The following is a 23,927-nucleotide window of genomic DNA, read 5'->3' as shown; positions in this document are numbered from 1 at the left end:
GCCCACCCAACATTCGGAATGATTTCACCGAGAGAGCCTTTGAAATATAGTTGCGCCATAACAATAACAGTCACCAAGAGCAGCTTAATGAAATATTTATCAGGGATTTGTGGATTGAGGCTATTTTAATTACCATTCGCTAAAGAGGCATCTCTGTAGATTTATGAAATGGCTGCATCTTGCCAGTCAGCGTTTGTCGGTGTCATTTGTGTTGGGCTGCGCGGCGGGGTGTGTGTCCTTGTGCATGCCGTAAACACTGAAGTGTGTGTCCGTGTCAGGGTTGTGCACCATTCAGAATTGAATTGAGAATGGCTTTTTAAATTCCAATTCCTGAATTTGAATTAAGGTAGAAAGCAGGATGCAGAAATGAATTTGAACGCATGGACAAAATAATTCATGTTTTTGAAAGAAGTCTATTATGCTCACCAAGGCTGCATTCATTTGATCAAAAATACAGTTTCTATTTAAATCAACTGTTTTCTATGTAAATATATTTTAGAATGTAATTTATTCCTGTGATGCGAAACTGAATTTTTAGCATCTTTGGCCTCTTTATAATTTTCAGTCTTCAGTGTCACATGATCCTTCCGAAATCATTCTAATTTGCTGCTCAGTTATCAACAATGGTTATTATTATTATCAATGTTGAAAATAGTTGTCCTCCTTAATATTTGAGGAAAATCTGATCATTTTCAGGATTCTTTGATGAACAAAAACTTGCTTTGTTGTTAACATTATAAAATGTCGTTATAACTGTCACTTTTGCTCAGTTATATATTCAACAGGGATGAATTAACTGAGCAAAAGTTTCTTTTAACAATAAATCCTCAATTTATTTAATACTTCAAATTTTTCTTTCTTTTTAAAAAAAAAAAATATTTGCGAAAGTATTAAACAGCATAAACTGTTTTCAACATTGATAATAAGAAATGTTTCTTTAGTATATTATAGATAGGCAGACAGATACATAGAGAGACAGACAGATACGAGACAGACAGAGACATAGAGATACATAGATAGACAGACAGATACATAGATAGATACATACTGTAGATAGGCGGATGGATGGAGATAATGTTGTTCTCTAATTAAAAAGGGAAATCCAGTTTAATATATGAGTTTAATCCTGGTGTGGTGTAGTCAGGAACAGGCTGAACACTCAGAAGATGAAATCCAAACACTTTAATAGCAACACTCAAGAATCAGGTAACAGACAGGCAAACGCACTTTAACACGATGTAGATATTACTGTGACCAAAACAAGGAGTGCAGGAGAAGGAACAACTTAAGTAGTGAACACAGCGAGGATAATTACTAAACACAGCTGACGGATATGAACTAATAATGATGGTAACCAAGGAGACGAAAGAGTGGCGGGAAACTGAACAAGAAACATGTGACAGATGAAAACACACTGAAAGTCCAAAACTGAACTGAACACTAAACTGAACGTGACTCTGGTGCCTATGTATCCAGGTTAATGTGGAGTATTTCCCTTATTAACTGCACAGATTTTGGCTAGATGAGCATTTGACATTATGAAATGGAATATTTGATTTGAAGGTATATGACGATGACAGCCTGTGTCAGTGGAAACAGCAGGTCAAGCAGGCTGAGCTTTGGTGAGCTGTAAATGGGATGAACGGCATTATACAGTGAGTTAAACCTGCCCATCTGATGGATTAAAGCCACTTTGACATTTCCAAATCAAATTGTGAATTAAAAAAGCAGCAATAATGCAGGACTGCATCCTTCCACGCAGCTGTTTACCTCCATTTATTACCTAAAGGCCAGTTTTCTGCACTGCAAGTTGAAGAGGATTCATAAACCGCACAATTTAAGACAATATTCATTGCGGTTAACAGTCAACGGATGATGTTATCTGGAACATGTTTTAGAGTTTATAGAGTCTGACATTCATCACATTCAAACCGATGCAATCTAAGAGCAGAGGGACAAGAAACGCATATCAGATGTTTCTTATAATCTTGTGACGAATAAGAAGAAAAGCTTACTAAAGGGCTTTCAGTATAGGAAGAGACCGTATCGAGCTGTGTTGAATAATAGATTTAAATGATTTTTAAATGTGATTTTGCCAGAGGCTGAAGGCTTGTCAGAACGTTGGTAAGTGTCAGCTGCCATCAAATGGTTTTTATATGTGTGATACTCACTGATGCCATGCTGGGACATTCAGGAACTGGTTTTAAATGAAGGCGGACAAGGTTAACAGCTGTTATTAACCCTCTGGGGACCAAGCTGTTTTTGGGGTCCTTGAGATGTTCTGACATGCCTTGACATTTGTGCTTTTTTTCAGTTATTTATAAACATGTTAATGGCAAAAGGTGTAAATTCACTCTATATAGCCTAGCACAAACAGGGCTACCCTAATATGCGAGCAACGTGTATGTAGATGTTTGTATTTTTAAGAGAATAATGTTTATGCGTGGTTATTGGAAAAAATTTAAATGAAAGTTGCTGAATTAAGACCACAAAACACATATTAAATATGTGTCCACAAGACTTTTGACTAATGGATGTTGTCCCTTTGAGTTCTAGCTTCAAAATTATGTGAAAATAGTCTTGCTTTATCGTTCACAAAAAAAAAATACATTGATTTAAATGGTGTAAAACAGGTTTTGCTTGGAAAGCCAATATGCGAGGGGGAGGAGGAGTTTACACCTTAGATTACAATGTCCCACCCACTCTGCATAATTAGCCATTCATTCAGGTGTGACACTGACTGAGCCACAATGCAAGGACAAAAGATGTATTTAGATAACACAGTCTCACCCCAAAACGTCACATACTGACGGGTCTTGACCATACGGCAACATACGACGAAAAGGGTACCCCTAAAACGTCCATATGTGACGATTCGGGTTATGGGTAGGTTTAGGTATGCGTTAGGGTACCGCTAGGAGGCGCTGCTGGTGCGCTTATGTCTTCGTCTCATATGGACGTTTTAGGGGTACCCTTTTCGTCGTATGTTGCCGTATGGTCAAGACCCGTCAGTACATGACGTTTTGGGGTGAGACCGGGCTCATTTAGAAGAAGACTTGTATTGACCATTTAAGATTTCGCTTACATCTCTCTTGTAAATATGTTTTGCTATTTTATTAAAAATGTTACAATTACAACAATAATTACAATTTCAACAATATTTCAAGTGTACTCTTTCTTTGTAAAAAAAAAAAAAAAAAAAAAAAAAAGAAAGATTATAGGCCTACATTTTATCATATGTATTCATTAGTTTGAATATAGCCAACATTGGAACATCTAACATCTTAGTCTATGAATTTATTTTTGACAAAAATAGTATTTTTTTTTTGCAGTTTAATATGTTGCCTATACAAATACATTTTATTTCAACATATTCCAGTCGATTTTTACTCATCTCAGTAGGCTATAGCAAAGCAGTTTATTCTTTCACAGTGTTAGTTCATTTTAACAGTGACTTTGAGGAATATACTTTCAACTAAAGTTAAATCATTCAATGTATTTGTTTTGATGTTGTCTTAGATGTAAAGAATATGATTTTTTTGTTTTTTTTGTTTGTTGTTGTTTTTTTTTTTTTTGCATGCGAGACGAGTAAAGAGCACTTTTGCATGAATCAGACCAAAATAATTAGTTTGGTTTCTTCCATTAAAAATAGTACTCAATTTGTGGGTAGAAAAAAAAAATCAATACAAAAAATGAGAAGAATGAAATATTTTGATCAATTCATTGAATTAATATTAATATTGAATCACTTACTATTGTAAAATACCCATATATTAATATTATGTGATTAGTACAGACTGCATGCATATGCATTTTATATAATGATAACTAGTCCTTTCTTTTGCATTCATGTTCAGACCTTGACAGATTTTAAGTTTCATCATTCAATGCTTTACGGTCGATTGCTGTTCCTCTAATAATCAGTGACCCTAAGGGCATGGTGTTTATATTCATCATATAAATGAGGCCACACAGTAGCACCCTGGTTTGCATTTTAGGTATAAGTTATTTATCTTCTCATTATCTCATGTTATTGCCTAGTAACAAGGGAGCCGTTGCTGCTTCTGTTTAATGGTCAGCACTGCGCTCGTATAGTAAATCCTGTGCACTGTCTGGCGAACTACCAGTGCTATTACTTACAAATTGTATAGTTGGTTACTGATTCCGTATTACTTGACAAAAAAATAGTTATTAATGTAATCCATTACATTACATATTTAAGGTTATATTATTAGTCTACTTTTTGATTACTTTTAGATTACATTTGACCAAACTTGTGTATCACATCGATTAATCTTATATCATATTGATATAAAAATACAAAGAGAAAGAAAATATATTCCATTGTTTGTGATCAACAACATGAAGTGCATTAAGTAGGCCTACTTAATTTTTGGAATCTGATTATATAAGCCACATTACGTAATCCAGACGTGTGTGTGTGTGTGTGTGTGTGTGTGTGTGTGTGTGTGTGTGTGTGTGTGTGTGTGTGCGTATGTGTGTGTGTGTGTGTTTTACTCAAATTTATTTAAGAGAAATTTAATGTAACATAATGACGTCATGTGACAAGCATACTACCGTTTCTTCATTACATTTTCTATGATGAATTTAAAGTCTCTGTATGAAAGCTTGTTTCTGCCACAGAATAAAAAATAAATAAGGTAATTGCAACTTTTTAATTAGCTTTTTAATTTTTTTTCTCTCTGTTGTTCTCTCGCTGTTTTCTCTCTGACTCGCAATTGTGAGAAAAAGTCAGAATTGCGTGATATAAACTCACAATTGCGAGTTATAAAGTCAGAATTGTGAGATATAAACTTTTGTGAGAATCGGACTTTATGACTTGCAATTGCGAGTTTATGCTGTATCTTACAATTCTGAGAAATAAAGTCAGAATTGCGATAATGTAAACTTGCAATTGTGAGATAAAAAGCTGCAATTATCTTTTAAAACATTTTATTCTGCGGCAGAAACAAGCTTCCATATCTCTGTAAGTCTTGAAGTGGATATTATTTTTTTTTTTTCACAGTTTTATCATACATCAGGTGAAAATAAAATCTTATGTTATATAAAATAACAGCTCAACTCTTTTTAACAAACTGTATATTTTGAGGCATTCTGTAGCACAAACTACAGAACTAACTAGTGTGTGGGACTAGTTACATCATGTACTACATACAAAGTTTAGTACTTACCTTTAGAAATCTGTTTAATATGACCAGTAAGAGTGATGCATAGCAAATGCAACTAAATAAACAGCATTTTTGTAGATGTACTGTAAAACCAGGTTATTGTAATCAAAATGTAGTATGCATATAGTGCCACAAGCAACACAAAAGACTCTAATGTTGTTGAGCATGATTTCAGAAAGAAAAAACCCTTCAAACTTTGCATCAAATTATCTGAATTACCAAGAACTTTTCAATAGCCTTTGCACAACATGAGGTGATGGATATTGACAAATCCCAAGCAGACAGCACAGACATAAGAAATATCAGTTTACTGAAGGACAAAGCAGGGCTGAGCCTGGTTAGTACCTGGATGGGAGACTCAGGGAAAACCAGGTTGCTGCTATAAGAGGTGTTAGTGAGGCCAGCAGGGGGCGCTCACCCTGTGCTCTGTGTGGGTCCTAACGCCCCAGTAAAGTGATGGGGACACTATACTGTCAAAGTGCACCGTCCTCGGATGAGACGTTAAAACGAGGACCTGACTCTCTGTGGCCATTAAAAATCCCAGGACGTCTTTCGAAAGAGAAGGGGTGTAACCCCAAATTTGCCTAGTGGCCTCTGTCCATCATGGCCTCCTAATCATCCCCATATTCTGACTGTCTCCTCTCCACCAGTAAGCTGGTGCGTGGTGGGCGTTCTGGCGCAATATGGCTGTCGTCGCATCATCCAGGTGGAGCTGCGCATTGGTGGTGTTTGAGGAGATTCCCCTTTCCATGTAAAGCGCTTTGAGTGCTGAGAAAAGCGCTATATAAATATAATGAATTATTATTATTATTATTATTATTATTGGAGAACAACAAAAAAGAAACAGAAAACGAAGAGGGGAAAAAGAAACCAAAAAAATACCAAAATGTCCACACACTGCCTCTTGGCTATTAAACTTCATAACAATCTGCAGGTACAGCGATGCATGTCACAAGAACAAATAAAAATGTTTTTTCAGAAGTGCTTGCAATCTCTTGTGTATTCTTCTGGGATTTCTGATATATTGGAATATATTTCTCTTTATCTACTTAGGAAATAACTAGAAGCCACTTAGAGAAATTGAACCATCTGCCTGATTAATATAAGGAGCAAAATAAGGAGAATGTCAGAAGAAAATAAAGCAAACAAACACAAAAACAGCTTTCAGACCTGCATTTTCATTCTGCTGGCATGCCTTGCGTATACATGACATGCTCTCTCCGGGGCTTTGGCAAATGTGGGCACTTCTTTGTTTAGTTTCACAGACTTGCTCATTCACTGCTTGAATATTTAAACATGGTGGGAACGTTGATGCAGCGACTGCAGAGTCGGGTAACACTTTATATTACGACCCGCAAACAACTGCGTAAGTAAACCGAAATTACGGTGTACGTTTCTGTAATTATAGTGTACTTCCGTGTAGGTATAAGGGAACAATATGTTAAGTTTTGGGTAATAAAGGGGTAACAAGCAGATATACAACCTGCAAAGAACTTCGTAAGTAAACCGAAATTACGGTGTGCGTTTCTGTAATTATAGTGTACTTCCGTGTAGGTATAAGGGAACAATATGTTAAGTTTTGGGTAATAAAGGGGTAACAAGCAGATATACAACCTGCAAAGAACTTCGTAAGTAAACCGAAATTACGGTGTGCGTTTCTGTAATTATAGTGTACTTCCGTGTAGGTATAAGGGAACAATATGTTAAGTTTTGGGTAATAAAGGGGTACAACCAGATATACAAGAAAATTATTTATAATGTAATTATTTTAAAAATAACAGGTACCTACAGTATTCTGTTAATATATTCCAGGCAAAAATTGTACGTCTGTTGTATATAAAAGTTTTTTATCACATTTCTGGCAAAATATGTTATTGTGCAATGTAGTTACAGGGTAATTTTGACATCTGTGGGTTGCAAATTAAACTTTGTTGTTTGAGTATACTGTAGAAAAGACAATGCTTTATTAAGATGAAAAAGTGTTTTGAATTTTTTTTGTAAAATAAAAGTCAGAAATTAAATGGGATCCTTTATTGTATATTTACTGCACTTACCCTGTAACTACACAGAATAAGGGGGTAACAAGCTCCACTTTAATTTACAGCCCGCAGGAGTTACACTTACCCTGTAAATACACAGTTGAAACGGGTAACAAACACTACTTACTATGTAACAATACGAAACAACACTATTTGCACAGTAATTACAGAGAAAGGTACTCTTATTAAAAAAACAAAACAAAAAAAAACTTTTAATTACACAGTATATTTGCCCTGACATTTAAGTGTCATTGCTATGATTAAAATCATAGCAGAAACTAATTTTTTTTGGCTTAAGTTAAGTAGTTTATGAAAAGCCAATAAATAACATTGCCAATGTTTTTCGAAATCAGCTGTTTATAAAATTGTTTCAGATTCAATTTTTATCATACTGTGCTTACATACAGCCTATATATATATAGTTTAATTTTAATTTTAATAAGTTTAATTTACAACCCACAGATGTCAAAATTACCCTGTAACTACATTGCACAAGAACATATTTTGCCAGAAATGTGATAAAAACTTTTATATACAACAGACGTACAATTTTTGCCTGGAATATATTAACAGAATAGGTACCTGTTAGTTTTAAAATAATTACATTATAAATAATTTGCTTGTATATCTGGTTGTACCCCTTTATTACCCAAAACTTAACATATTGTTCCCTCATACCTACACGGAAGTACACTATAATACAGAAACGTACACCGTAATTTCGGTTTACTTACGGAGTTCTTTGCAGGTTGTATATCTGCTTGTTACCCCTTTATTACCCAAAACTTAACATATTGTTCCCTCATACCTACACGGAAGTACACTATAATTACAGAACCGTACACCGTAATTTCGGTTTACTTACGCAGTTGTTTGCGGGTCGTAATATAAAGTGTTACCCAGAGTCGTTTCAAAGCGATGGTTTTCTGTCATCATCTTTTCACCCTTGAGCCGTTCCAAACCTGTATGACTTGCTGTGTTCTGTTGAACACAAAATGAGATATTTTAGTGCATGTTCACACTGCTTGCGTACGACTGGAGAATTTAAGCGGAGGTCAAGACCTTCAATGGGTCTATTCTTCACTATTTTGCTTTTTTGTTTGAACTTGACAGCCATGGTCACTCAATGCCTTTTTTTTGTAAGAAAAATAGCAAGGTGGACATTGTGCGTATTAACCAGCCCGTTCTCATCCCAAGGCGTCATATACTGACGCTTTTGACATTTCGTCTACATCGAACGCACATGGCACCCTTTATCGTCAATATGAGACGCAGATAGATATGGGCCAGAAGGCGCCTCCTAGCGGTCTAACCCTAACCCTACCCCAGACCTAAACCTACCCATAACCGAACAAAGATCTGTGCATGTGATATTGATGCTAAAGGGTGCCATGTGCGTTCGATGTAGACGAAATGTCAAAAGCGTCAGTATATGATGCCCTAAGATGAGAATGCGTTGGTATTAACCAATGTATTTGCTGCTGACCTTTGATGATCCAATTCAACCATACTAATAATTAAAAATGAAATCACATTTGTGATTCTTTTTTTATTGCTGAAGTAAAAGGGTTGAACTTTCTTCTCCTGGGTCCAATTCTTCTGCGATCCTGGGGTACGTTTCCCAAAAGCATCGTTAGCCAACTTTGGTCGCAAGTTCCGTCGTTATCATCATAGTTCATCGAGTCGGTGTTTCCCGAAAACATAGTTCTAACGAACATTCACAAACCACATCGCAAACTTGTGTAGTTTGAACGACAGCTCTCAACCTGTGGTTAGAAACATAGTTTCTTGTTTATCTGACATGTGGACTTAAATAAATCCTTATATTGTGCAAAATAAGCATGCTGACATTCAGTGCAATCTGCATCTTTTATTTAGAATGCATACAAATGTAATTTACGTCTTTTAGTTTGTCAGATTTAAAGCACCGTTTTTGAAGAGTGCGCATGTGCGAACATGAACGAGCCTATGACTGAATCTGGAAATAGAGCAAAATAACTGAGAAAAATGAGAAATAGGCCTCAGATGCCATGTCTGTAATTTATAGCTAAACATCTAGCATTAATTCGATCTCAAACAGATTTGTTAAAAGTAGTTATTACTCCGACACCTGCGTGACATCATAAACCAACGTGGTTGAACGACCACTTTGCGACAATATGGTTTCGGGAAACAGTCGTGACTAGCTAGTTGATTTCTTCAACGATGCAACGTACTATGGTTGTTAAGCAGCGAGTTACACCCGCGTACGGGAAACACACCCCAGAGCAGCAGCGCAGCTGAAAGGTTTGTTTGAGCGGCGCCCTCTACTGTGCAGGTGTGAATTTGCATTTCCTTCAGCCTTAGGCTTATTCATTTCACTTTTGGTGAAAGGGCCATACATTTGCCAAAAATATAACTTATGTATTTATTTATTTTTAAACCAAAATAAAAACAAGCAAGCCCAGCCCAAGTGAGAGAGAAAGTAACCCAAAAAGTAATATAATGTATTACTTTCCATAAAAAGTTAGTTACTAACTACTAACTAAAAGTTAGTTAGGGAGTGACACAATTTTGTAACGCATTACTTTTAAAAGTAACTTTCCCCAACACTGATTATAAATGTTTAAACTTCAGTAAAGAACTAAAAGGTTTATACAGAACCCTTTAAGATTCTATATAGAACCTTTTCTTCTAAGAGTGTCCATTTTATCAAATATTTTTATATTAACATATACAAAAACCTTACATTAATGTTGGTATATGGATATATCACCTATGTACAGTCCCACTATGATGCCAGTGGAGGGTTGATGTATCTGTACACTCGTTTTTGCTCATCTGTAACAAACGCACATGGGCGATAGTGATATCACATGCTATCTTGCTCAAGACAAGAACAGAACGCTCTGTTTGAGACAGGACAAGTGTAGGTCAAGAGTTAAGCCGGGGAAAAAACATATTATTTTCCACTAAAAGATATCGAAATGTCCTTATAACAAGATAAATTGGTAACACTTTACAATAAGGTTCCATGTTAATTTCAACATTTACTAATACATTATTGAAATCAAAAGTTGTATTTGTTAGCATTATGAACCCAAGCTAACATAAACTAACAATGTTATCTACTGTTATCTGTAAATTACTGTAATAAATACAGTATATACATTAATTACACATTAACTAATGGGACCTCACTGTAAAGCGTGCGAAGAAAAAATGTGTAATATAATAAGTCTTGTTTTCAGATCAATTTTTTTATGTTTTTCTAGCCCCATTGTTCGTAAAATTGAATTGTTTTGAAAAAGGCTTTCATGCTTTAAAGAGGATGCAAAAGCACCATGAAAGTATATTCTGACAAAAATTCCCCACACAAAGCTATCGTTTGGATTCAGAAGACTTTGAATAGTGCACATGGTCAAATGGACTATTTTTGTGATACTATTATGATGCTTTTGAGTCTTTTTTGTCCTCATTTATTGTAATCGTATGCAAAAGAGATTCCAGTACATCCTCCTTTTGAATTTCATGGAAGAAATAATCATACGGGTTTGGAACATGAGGGAGAATAAATGTAAATTCAATATCATTCTGGTTTAAGATACACTTTTGCTCAAAAGTTTACAGAAATATTACGATTTTTTAATGTTTATAATGTTTCTCGTGTTCACCATGGCTGCATTTATTTGATCAAAAATACAGTAAAAACAGTAATATTGTCAAATATGATCAGAATTAAAAAAATGACTGTTTTCTGTTTGAAAATATTTGAAAATATAATTTATTCCTGTGATGCAAAGCTGAATTTTCAGCATCATTACTCTTCAGTGTCACATGATCCTTCAGAATTCATTCTAATAATCTGTATCATGGTTTCCACACAAATATAAACACAACATACTAGAATGATTTCTGAAGCATCATGTGACACTGAAGACTGGAGTAATGATGCTGAAAATTCAGCTTTGCCATCAAAACAAATTTTTAATTGTAAGGATACCAAACTCATGACCGGTATATTCTCTAAAAATAAGTTGTAATTTATCTTTAAATTTAAATGTATCTTTTTATGGGATTGCATATTTTTAGTGGAAACAAGAATACTAAATATACTACTACTACTACTTCATTGATGGTGGTTGAGGAGATTTCCCTCTTCCATATGTAAAGCGCTTTGAGTACCCAGAAAAGCGCTGTATAAATGTAACAAATTATTATTAATTATTACAATTAATAAGAATTATAAAAAAAAGATTTGTCCATGTGTCAGTAGTGGGAAAGAAAAATACAGTGTGTAGATTTGCATGTGGACCCGAGAGACCACAGGCGATCAACACTTTAATGTCATTGTGCAACACAATTAATTCCAGTTTCTAAGCTATTAGGTTTAGATTGCTTATCAAACTGCTCATTCAGATCGTGTCCCTCTGCGCTGCATCAGGGGTCACAGCGAAATGCTTTTCCCGGGTGAAGATAGAAAGAGAGACAGCGAACATAAGCCTAAGTGATTAAGGGAGACGCTAAAGGAAAAAGACGTCGGTATAAAGGACGGGCTAAAAAGGCAGAAAGTAATCCGAGACAGCTTGCGTGTGCCGGGCTCTCCTGTGACAACCGCGGCCACTACGCTGCATATTAACGGAGTGCTGTGGCGTTCCTGGCCTGTCCTTTAGTCTGTGGGATCATTCAGTGTGCGGGCGCTCTGTGTAGGGCCTGTCCGCTGCCGCAGCGAAGAAACTTGGACAGCCTGCTATTAGAATCGCTGGCCATCATGTGTCCCAGCATGCAGCGTGGCATACTAATCTCAGACACGGCCTTCTGACGCTGTGGAGATGAGCGCGCTGAATGAATGAAGGTGCTTTCAGGGTGAAGCTGGCGTTATCTGAAAGGGAACGTCAGCAGAAACATGGACATCTGCTTAGAAATATCAAATATTCAACGGTGGAAATGAAACGAGAACAGGCTGGGTTGAGAATGACAAAATTGCATACTGTTCCCTTGAGGAAAACAAGTGCACTTATTTATACTGAATGTGCACTTGTAGTGTACTTCGAATCTTAAGACTATGTATTTAAAAAAAAAAAAAACTATGCTTGCAAATAATATAATATTAAAGTTACACTATAACATTTGGCCCTCTAGCTGTTAAAAACAAAACTGCATGCATTTTGTGGAAGAACATTGTTTTGGTGGTGCTTATGTGCGGATGAAAATGGTTCCTTATCATAACAAATATAAAGAGAGAGAGATTATCCTACAGATATAAATCAGTTTATTATTAGCTGATGACGTTACTGTAGCTTTACCCATTAGTAGACACTATACTTCCTTGAAATTAAATTCCAGCCCAGTGCTACAACAACCATAAATGACGCAATAACGCTTTACAATGTCTCAAACACTGTTAGAGAGCTACACATGGCATTTTATGTGTTCAATACAATTCTTTATTCTCCTGTTGAGTAATAAAAACATCTCCACGTCACATTTACATTTCAAATCCCTCAGTTCTCACCCTCACAGAAAAACCAAGCCAATGTTGCTTCTTGTTTTATTTCGAGCTCTGTCTCGTTCTCTTTTTCCATCAGACTCTCCTCTGTTCGCCGTTTGATTAAACGGGTGATTCTCTGGAGGTTGGAGATTTAGCGGCTGTCAACCTTTCTCACTCATTGTGACAGCTAACGCGTCAAAGTAGCCGGAGCAACTGCTCTCTATTTTCGGATGACGAGACACGCACAGGCGAGGGATGCATGTGTGCAATTTCCTGCGAAAACCATCCCGTCAGGTCTAAAATATAAACACTTATAAAAGGCTTACCATAGTGAATCAGGGTAAGACAAAACCACATTTTAGAAGAAGGATTGATGATGTATTGACACATTATTAAAATTTTGTTAATTTTGAACAAAAAAAATTATACATAGTGCACCTTTAAAGTATATTATTTCCATAATAAATACTCTTTCTTTGTTCTACAAGTCTTTCTTTGCGATATTTATAATGCTTGCTAATTTAAGTGGTGTTTGCTAATGGGAATGTGTGTTATTTTACTGAGTGATCAGTCAAAGTAAGATAATTAGAGAGTTGGCATGATTTTTTAGCACATTGTACGCACAGAGCTGAAGTGGCTTTTTCAACATTTATCATTTGCAATGCTGAAAAGTTAAACATGGCAGCCTAATAAGAGCAGGGTCAGAGAGAGAAGGTAATTACTGAAAATCTTTGAATGAATCAATTCATTTATATGAGACATTTTCCAAGAAAATGCAATTAAACCATTCAAAAATCTGCTTAACAATCATGAATGTGCCTTTTTGACTTCCTCTGTGTGTGTGGCATTACACAAAAGCAAACCATTCAGTTACTGGTATTTGAAAATGGAAATACTAGATTCACAGGCTCAATAGTCACCCACTATTCTTAAAAGTGCCTGATATTTCCAGCATAATATGAGCAATTTCCAACTGTTCATGTGATTTCAACATGGAGGGAATCACCTTCATGCAGAATAAGCTGTTCTTCATGTGAGTGGATTTGAATTTCAATTGGTGTGACACATATACTATTCATTTCTGTATGTGTAAAACTTTTTGTAAATGGAAAAAGTTACTATGGCTACATTCACACAGTTATTTTATTATAACAGGTGTGACTTACATACAGTATTCTAGTAGATGTGAATGAGACATTGATGCCATTCCATGGGTTTTTGTTTTCTTTTTTTTCTTTTTTTTTTTTTCTTTTTTTCACAGTAGCTCAAAAAGACTCACATATATTCGATTAATTTTGTTTTTTCGACAGCTTAATTCCACATCCATATATGCAGATTGTCCGGAAAAGAAACCATGAATATATTTTAAGAAAAAGTAATACATTCTATTGATTTAATCTGACACTTTTTTTTTATTTTAGTTTTATAAATATTTTGAATTAGCTTTTATTTTTATAATTGTAGATTTCATGTTCATTTTAGTTTAAGTTGTAGTAGTTTTTTGAAGTTGTTTTTCTTCAATATCGCTATTTAGGTTTCATTTATTTTTATTTCAGTTGTAGTTTAGTAAATTTTAGTTTTTATTTATTTCTAGTTAATAATTTTAGTGCTTCGACTTAAACTTAAACTGTCAATAAACGGAAATAAGTTTAAGTTTTTTAAATAATATTTTTATTTTATTTCAACTTTATTTCAATTAACAGATTTAAAAAAAAAATAATAATAATAATAATTTTAGTTAATGATAATTACCCTGATTCAGATTGTACAAACATTTACCTCATTTATGATGAAATATGTCTATATAGTTTTTACAAAGTTTTAGTTTTTAGTTTTATTTTGTTTAGTTTTAGACATTTTACTACTTAAACGTAACGAAAAAGAGAAATATTCCCTTGGCAACTAAAAGAGTGAAGTCTTTAACAGACCGCTTACGTGCATCCTGTCACTGTTAAAACTGTCAAAAATGTTCAACGTCAAAATCCTCCACATTCAACTTCATTTAATTACCTACTGTATCGGAGAGAAATGTAACAGCATGTTGATGATCTGCCAGTCAAATATAAATGATATAAGATTATGGTCATATCGCCCACTTCTAGTAGTAGGCCTAAGCAAAAGGATTCATCCAAACATAGCCAATATTTGTTGTGTGTTCACCTCTCAATCTGAAGCGTAGTGGATATGCACTCCAAAGCTCTGTATTGTGTAGAAGAGGAGTTTCTAAGACTCAATCCTGTGCATCAACTGCACTTAGCTCTTAACACAGAACGCTGGCAAGAGCCCAGACGCAACCCGCTATGAGTCACGTCTTTAAAAGCTCTGACCGCAGCAGCCAAAAGCAAAAGCTCCCAATATTTGTGATTAAACCGGGATGGACAACAGGCGTGCGAAGCCAAAAAGCCTTTTATTTTTAAAATATTCATCACTCCCAAGCATCTTTAATCCTGTTTTCAAAAGAAACGGGGGCGGAAGGGTGTTTGTGAAGGAAACAACACCATAGTCAAACACTTCACTGGGAATGTGATCAGAAATGCTGTTTTATGCATATGCATCTTTTTTCTTTAGGAGTTGTCCCCTATGTTGCCTTTACACTTGTTGTACGTTGGTATAAAAAGGAAAGGGAACGGTTAAATATTAATCCCATTTGCCTTTATGTATAATTGATTGCATAGTTGCAAACTGAATGATCGCTCTAGCAGTCCATTAAACAGAGAAATAGGATTGACAAGGCTGTACAAATGGGGTTTGTATCCGGCAAAGGTCGATCGCTAACTCTAAGTCCTTGTTCCCAGATGAATGCGGTGAAACGCAGCTGTGCGATGAAGACTCCGCTGCATGAAGATTAATACAACATTGTGGATCTTATCCGCACCTATGTAAACAATGCGATGTGATTTAGATGCAATGAACAAATGCATGCCAAAGCAAGCTAGGGATAATACTAAAAAACACTTTTGTTAAATAGCAAGAAAGCAGACTTTTTATTTTTACTTTTTCCAATTAACAAGAGATTATATGCACTTGAAATCCCGCTTGAAGTAGACCCGTAATCTCTCAATGCGATTGTAAACGTGCAAAAAGTGGCAATTTGTTCAACACAAAAGAGCCATACGCTCTCATTTAAATGCTTCTAAGACAACATTTTCACTTCTTTATTTCCAGCTATATAATTAGGCAAACTGAGCCTTGAAGTCGTTCTGCAGGTCTTTTATGTAGACCCCCAACTAAGCAAATTTGCATAATTGTTTTCTTCATTTAGGGTTTACAGTGGCCACGAAAGGTATTTGAACACGCAAGTCCCACTTAAAAACGTTATTGCATTATATGCAAAAAATAGACAAAACATCAAACAATATATACATTTATATTTTATAGTTTATATTTATATATAAACTTATATATAAATTATAAAAAAGAATAAAAGTAAATATAAGTAATTCTGTTATAAATGTAATAATGTGTGGTTGAATTTGAATGTTTCATTGAATTCACTGTGGCCTTACGCCCCTGCCCACAACTATTGAGGTGTTTTCAGGGTTTTTTCAAAAATGAAGTATTGTGTGACTTGTGTTTGTTTGAGGTTAGTGAAACATTTTGCTAGTCAATGTGATTTTTCTACACCTGTCTTCATACATCCACTAAAAATCACCAAAACACAAGCTGATTTAAAGTGCCCTTATTCAGATATTACCTTTTTGTGTGTGTTCAATAGCTGTTTGTGAATCTAAAAGGTCTGCAAAGTTTCAAAGATCAAAGTGCAGATAAATTAAGTTATTGTCTCCCAAAAGAAAGAATCGATTCTGAACTTTTTCCAGTCTTACTTCCTGCACAAACCTTTAGATTTGTATATTTAATTAGCAGAATTCCAGCCTGTGGTCTTCATTATGAACGTCTACTTTGAGCTGCCATCAAACACTGTAGTTGAGAGTTTGGTTCGTGTTGTCGAAATGTCGAGAAGATGCTGTTTTCTTCGCTGCCAAAGCAAATCCATTTTGCATACACTTCCAAAGCACGAGGACTCGTGCTCGAATTGATTGCCATCGTTACTCTTCGTATCACTGTGTATCAAGTGCTGAGGAAACCTCCGTAGTTGAAATTCAGTTTTGGTGATGCCCGTTTCCTTTTCGGCATGTGCTGTAAGCGGTCGACCAATGACAACAGACTGGGCCATGTGACCAATCAGAGCAGAGTAGACCAATCACAACAGACTGGGCCATGTGACCAATCAGAGCAGAGTCATGTGACCAATCAGAGCAGAGTAGACCAATCACAACAGACTGGGCCATCTGACCAATCAGAGCAGAGTAGACCAATCACAACAGACTGGGCCATATGACCAATCACAGCAGAGTAGACCAATCACAACAGACTGGGCCATGTGACCAATCAGAGCAGAGTAGACCAATCACAACAGACTGGGCCATGTGACCAATCACAGCAGAGTAGACCAATCACAACAGACTGGGCCATGTGACCAATCACATCAGAGTAGACCAATCACAACAGACTGGGCCATGTGACCAATCAGAGCAGAGTAGACCAATCACAACAGACTGGGCCATGTGATCAATCAGAGCAGAGTAGACCAGTCACAACAGACTGGGCCATGTGACCAATCAGAGCAGAGTAGACCAATGACAACAGACTGGGCCATGTGACCAATCAGAGCAGAGTAGACCAATCACAACAGACTGGGCCATGTGACCAATCAGAGCAGAGTAGACCAATCACAACAGACTGGGCCATGTGATCAATCAGAGCAGAGTAGACCAGTCACAACAGACTGGGCCATGTGACCAATCAGAGCAGAGTAGACCAATGACAACAGACTGGGCCATGTGACCAATCAGAGCAGAGTAGACCAATGACAACAGACTGGGCCATGTGACCAATCAGAGCAGAGTAGGCTCTCGGAAAGGAGGGTTTAGAGAGACTGAATCCTTGATCAAAACTGTTTCAGACACAGATGCCCATAAGTGTGGCTTTAAAACTAATTTTTTAAAACTTAAATATCTTCATGTGAAATGTTTTCTCGATAAGTGTGCTCATTCTCAAGGGGAGCTGAACCACACGGACACCAAATGCTCTTCCACTGGAGCACCATATTCCATAGGCACTTTATGCCCCCATTTTAATATTTTATGCAAATATGATTTATTTAAAAATGAACTGACAACGCATCCACAATGTCTTCCCTCACACTAATGCACTGACATTTATTTTAAGTGTCTGAACACTTTTTGGTGCCAGTGTACCTACAAATGCCGTAATGTGCTGTATGAAGCAGGATGGGAAACGGAAACAAACGCACAAATGGAGTGCCATTACGGACACACACAGTCCTTTGGCCACTTCCTAAAGTGAATTTCATAAACATGTCTCAGTTGCCGTCATTGCGGCTGAGAGGGAGGGGCCGTATTTAATCTGACAAGCATTCGTTGTAAATCGATCAGTCTTCTGTTGGGTAATGCAGCACAATCCAATTGTGGGCTGATGGAACATGCACCGTGATCTCTGGACAATTCGTCTCTTCTCTCTGTTTGCATGGCGTTAGCGTCCGCGAGTTTAACGCAATCGGTTTAGAGAGTTCACAGATGGTGAATGCGCCGCTAATCAATCGCAACAGATTGCGTTTCAGTTCTCTTAGCGATCAAACGATGCTCCTTTATCTTTCTTAATCGCTCAGAGGAACTTGTTCTTGTGATGCAATTAAAAAGTGTAATTGACAATACCATTATATCGCTCCCTGTCCACATTAGTGGCGTCGCCATTAGAACATTTCTCACCAATCATTACGTTGCAGGTTGCATTTATCATTAGTGTCTTCATCGCCAGCTATTTTCTCTCAGAACGTTCCTTTAATAAGCTAAGAAGCTAAGCATTAACCTGTGCAGTTCGTTGTACGCAAACTTACCTGCTTATCTCACGCATTATTGCTGGGGTCTGCTTCCTTTAAAACAGTCAGGAGCTAATATTACTTAATTAGCACATAATTATATACAATTCAAAGCAGCAGTGAGGCAGAGGTTGGGATGGCGGAAGCCAAACGCGCCGTATCAGCAAAATGGCTGTAATGTAATAAGTGATCTCCACTTAATGGAGTCAAGCCCTCCATTTAAGAGAATAAAAGCAGTGGTATGTAAGTGCTTTCTCTCTAGAGCCCGGGACTGCATATAAATCAGGTCTACAGAGCGGCCGGCCAACCGATGCCATGTTCAGATGCCGCTTATGAAGATCTGTGCATCTGTGTGTGCTAAACCCTGTCTGTGCCATGTTTTCCGTGCTTTAAATGTCAGTACGGCCAGCTATCCTCGATTTCCCAGCAACAGCACACACACACATACTCAGGGAAGAATGGAAAAGGTTTACAAATCCTCAGCAGGAAATTTTATATAATGTACAGTATACTTTAAAAGCTTTTGCTTCACTTGGTAACATCTACCATTAACTTGTTCTATCTATCCATCCGTCCATCCGTCCGTCCATCCATCCGTCTAGCTATCACACTGTATATGATTTTGAATATACCACACAAGTCACATGGACAGGTTAAGGTGCATTTCCGTTTTGCAAAACAATTTTGTTTTCCACAAATGTTCATTATGGGTGCACTGTCCCTTTAAGGTAATGAGTGTACATTTTTACTTCTGCGCTGTAGTAGGCACATCATTTCCATTCAGTGTTTCTATTGCAGCATCACTGTCATCTGATAAAAAGCATGTTTGGCATGTTACAATACCTGTTGCACAAGTGATAAAAAGGTTCATTTATGAGCCTTGGTTACCCTAATGATGAACTCTAAACGATGTTATCACATTTTGCATTCCAAAGGTACTAATTACAACCAAATTAGACTCAAAGGAGTAATTAGGCTTTCTTTTGTGAAGGTTGTTGGAGGGAAAAATCTGAATCTGAATGTGTTGTTAATTACTGAAACGACCGCACACTCTTTTCACTTTCAGTGTGATCTTCTGATCTTTATGCCATATCTAACAATATTAGCATTCTCCACCTGTCAGATGCATTTCTTGTTATTTGCGAATGCTTATTGTATTGGCTAGGTTGTAGTGAGTGAGCGGGTGGCCGGCTTGCCAATCTCATTGCATTTGCTGTGTGTTAAACTTTTGATTGGCCTGTTGCTGCAAATGGAGAATGTATTTATGGGGTTGATTGCAGAGCTCATGGGCCTCTTACGAGAGAGGGGAACTCATTTGCAGTCCACTGAAAATACATTTCACACACTTTAGATGGGTTTTATCCGTGCACGCTGCACTCGGTTGGACACTGCCACAATTTAAGGCTGCATTTACACTAAGGCACAGATCCATATCCTATTTTTTCCCTGTCTATTTACATTCTTTCAAGATATAAAAGTGTTTTTACATGAATACGTCACAAAACGGCCAGGATCCAAATGTAATATTATATTTATTATGTATGTGTACGATACTGTACACTGTACTATACACATAAATAATAAATATAATATTCATATATATTTATTACTTTTATTAATGTTATTTTTTTAGATTTATAAAACAAATTCATTACTCATGAAAATTACAATGATTGAATTATTACGTTATTATTATTGGATAAAGAAAGTTGTTTTCCTAATTGTATTTATGTATAAATATATTGTTTTTATATTTTGTTGTGTGTGTGTGTGTGTGTGTGTGTGTGTGTATATATATATATAGATAGATAGATAGATAGATAGATAGATAGATAGATAGATAGATAGATAGATAGATAGATAGATAGATAGATAGATAGATAGATAGATAGATAGATAGATATTTTCTTTTTTTCTTTTTTTTAATCAAATAAATTATTCATGAAATCTATAATGATTGAAATTGAATGCCTGATTAAATGAATAGTAATTTTTGCAACACCATATACGTGATACAGCCAGCATCATTGATCCTAGAGCAGTTCTCTCTGTGAAACACAGCATTAATTCTAACCATGTTCCTCTTTGTCTTTTCTGTCTCTCAGGCCCCTCAACAGATGGGCACATTGGCGTTCTACAGGTATGAGCAGCCCATCGTGGACTACTGCCAGGCTCACCAGCCCCTGCACATGAACAGGGGCTTTGAGCCCCCGTCCCAGGCCCTGGAGGGGCTGGGGGCACGAGAACGCTGCGCCGTCCCGTCCGCTGGCCTCCTTCCTTCCGTGCCTGCAGCCCCTCTGTCAGATATCCGCACCCTCCCGCAGTGAGCCGGAGATGGACTCGTCCCTGTCGCCTGGATGTCCCCGGAGGGCCTACGCTCTACCCTCAACATGAACCCACCACGAGACTGATGTAGAGATATATGGGCCAGTGTGATGGACTACAGACTCACAGGAGAGGACAGGATCGACTCTGTCTTTGTCGTGAAGTGGGTTAAAACGCACTCTGGTTTGTCATTCGCAAGGATCATCATTGTACTGTACGATCGATGTGTTTGGAATAATCTAACAGGATGTTTTTTTTTTTAGGGGGGTGGGGGAGCATTTTATCCGGATGCTTTAGGCTTTTTGTGAGCTCGGCCCTCTAAATGTTTCAAAAGCATCTCAAGCGAGAATTAAACATCAAGGCCTTTATTGACTCAAGAGCATGCATACTTTGAAAAAGCAAACATTGGTAACTAAATGTTACCCGAAGTAATTAAAAGTAAAACGCCGTCATGGATTCAAGAAACCAGAGCAGCAGCAAGCAAAGGAATTTCTGAGCAGGTTCTGAGCTAAAAAAAAAATAAAAATAAATCTCTTTTATCTCTTTCTAATAAGGCCTTTCAGAAGGACTCCTGCCCCATGAAGTCAGCGATAATTGCTTTCTATAAAATTTCCCAAATTTAATTCCTCAAGGTGAGCTGGCGAATTTGAATTGTAAATGATAATATGACCCTCACTTGACGGCTTCTCTATTGTAAATCTTTCAAACGAGTCTTGATGGTTTGGTATTATGATGAAAGACTCCATCATGCCATGCTGATTTTCCTCTGAAAATCACTGACAGCTGTGACATCATTTATCAGTGCTGTTTTACACACGACTGTGGGAAATGTCTGACACAATCTGTGAGGTGTTCACTTTGAGTTTCCTTTCACTTATAGGATGTTAACACCAGGGTCATTCCTGTTAGGCCTTGACTTTGTGCTAGTTTAATTTATTTCAATAAAATGGTCTTGAAGACAATCAAGTCAAGATCAGGCACTTAAAACATAATTCATACCAATACCAAGAATGATATTTTTGAAATATATCATTAAGCAACTTTTTTTTCATTTGTAAAAAGCATTTTACCAATAACTAACAGAATGGAAAGTCGTGGACACGGGACAATTAACAAGTAAAACAACGTGTTTTAGGGGACATGAAAACTTACAGTAAATATAACATGATTATTATTTTTACCATGGCAAGAAAGTTTACATGACGATGATACTTTTCGAAATTGTCTTTTAAAAGTTTATCATGTTGTTTCCCTACAAAACGATGTCACTTCCTGGAGAGTGATGTCATTAAAGAACTTTTAAAGAATTAAAGAACTAAAAAGCATTTTACAGATTAACAGAATGGAAATCGAGGACAGGTGGAAATGAACAATTAAAACAACTTGTGTTTGTTGTTGAAGCCTATTGGTAGCTTCCTTTACGTACCCATTAAGAAAGTGGATGTATGCTACAGTGTACTACGTTAGTACCATAAACTGTTAACCATCATCATCATCTTGCCCCTTTGTTCCATGTAACACCGCCTTTGGACATTATTTCGCAGAGGCCTGGACGATCCATTAAATGACATGTAAAAATGGATTCCTTTTCTTTCTGTTTTGCCACAACTCACATTCCAGCTGGAACTGTACAAATAAAGACCATTGGAGTGACCTAGAGACGCTGTAAAGTGGGAGGAAGCTCTTCCCAGACTGGACTACTTGTCTTGTACATATGTAAATTAAAACAAGGATGTCTTTGCTTCTACAGAAACACAATCTTGTTACCAGGAAGAGGAGCCTTATCTTTAATCCAGGAGGAAGTGAACATGCATTCTGTGTGTGCGTGTGCGTGTGTGTCTGTGTGTGTGTGTTAGCGCGAGTGCATGAACTGAAAGTGCGAATGGAAAAAGAAAGAGAAGATGGCTGTGTTTGAATATTAGCCTGCTGTTTAAAAAGAACATTGGTTTCAAAAAATTTTACTTTCCTTTGCGATTTTACATAATTGCAACATATGTTCGAAGCATCTGTCAAGTGGCACGGTGCGTCAAACACCTGTCCTCTAATAATGATTACAGTGATTTTCCAACCAAATGTTTTTATACCAGTATTTATGTGAGAAAAAAAAGAAGATAACTAGTATATACTTTTACATTTTACATTATCCCGACCCCTTCAATGCAATACTTGTGTCTGTAGAGCGGAATGACCCGTTTCAGTTCTGATGCCAAGATTGTGATGATTATTTTAAGCATTTGACTGTGTTTTCCTGTATCTTAGCAATGAGGTCGATATATTTCATTTTGTCTATTCAACAGTTATAAAGCGTAAATTTGTTTTTTTTAATATGCCTGTCCGTCTCTTATTTTCTCTATTTTGAGGACGTTGATCTAGTACTATGCATAACATGCTCTTATAAACGTAAGATGTGGTGGCTGTTTATGTGTTTTCGCACTGTTGAACATCTTGTTGTTTTTTCGCCATCCGACTCCATGTTTTTAAGAAGCCATTGAAAGTTCAACCTGATGTTATTATGCAAATATCCCTTAGAAAGCCCATTATTTTGTCACGATAATATTTTCCTAAAATATTTGTGCAATTGTAGTCTGTTTCAAGTAGCTATGCAAGATTCTCTTCAAACTATCTCTCCGGCATGACAATATTTGACCTGAAAGAGAAAACTGATGGTAGAAGAAGACAGAAATGCATGCTACATTACTGCAACGTGTAATTGTTGCATTAAAAGTTGTGTGAATGAGTTCTGACTCATTTAAATTGAGCTTGCGTAGCTAGAAGGATGTGCGTTCATTTGTGTAGATTATAGGGTCATAAAAATAGTTTTTCCATTTTAAAACAATGAATCTGATGATGAATCACGCCAATTGAATGTTAGCAATGATATAAAAGCAGTTAAAGGAGTGTGTTGCGCAACATCTAGCTGTTTGTAACACTAGATCGCATCCTTGGCATCACTGCTAGATGCTAGATGGCATCACTGTGAAAACCCCTATTTGAAACCTGTATTT

General features: G+C 36.6%; 1 protein-coding gene across 2 annotated transcripts in view; it reads left to right on the top strand.

Moving 5' to 3' along the window:
* LOC307173619 (leucine-rich repeat transmembrane neuronal protein 4) overlaps window positions 1-23,249 on the top strand; it is a 119,588-nt gene extending 96,339 nt beyond the window's left edge. For both annotated transcript variants that reach the window (XM_079896849.1, XM_079896848.1), the window contains exon 3: window positions 20,703-23,249. Coding sequence is in view for 1 of the 2 variants with exons in the window: in XM_079896848.1 (XP_079752974.1) it covers window positions 20,703-20,924 (222 nt within the window). In the remaining variant the exon portion in view is untranslated. The remainder of the gene's footprint in view (window positions 1-20,702) is intronic.
* The last annotated feature ends 678 nt before the right edge of the window (window positions 23,250-23,927 follow it).

This window comes from Squalius cephalus, assembly GCF_949319135.1.
Source record: "Squalius cephalus genome assembly, chromosome: 16".
NCBI classification, from domain to species: domain Eukaryota; kingdom Metazoa; phylum Chordata; class Actinopteri; order Cypriniformes; family Leuciscidae; genus Squalius; species Squalius cephalus.
The sequence above is the reverse complement of the archived record's forward strand: the minus strand, read 5'-3'. Positions and strand labels throughout refer to the sequence as shown.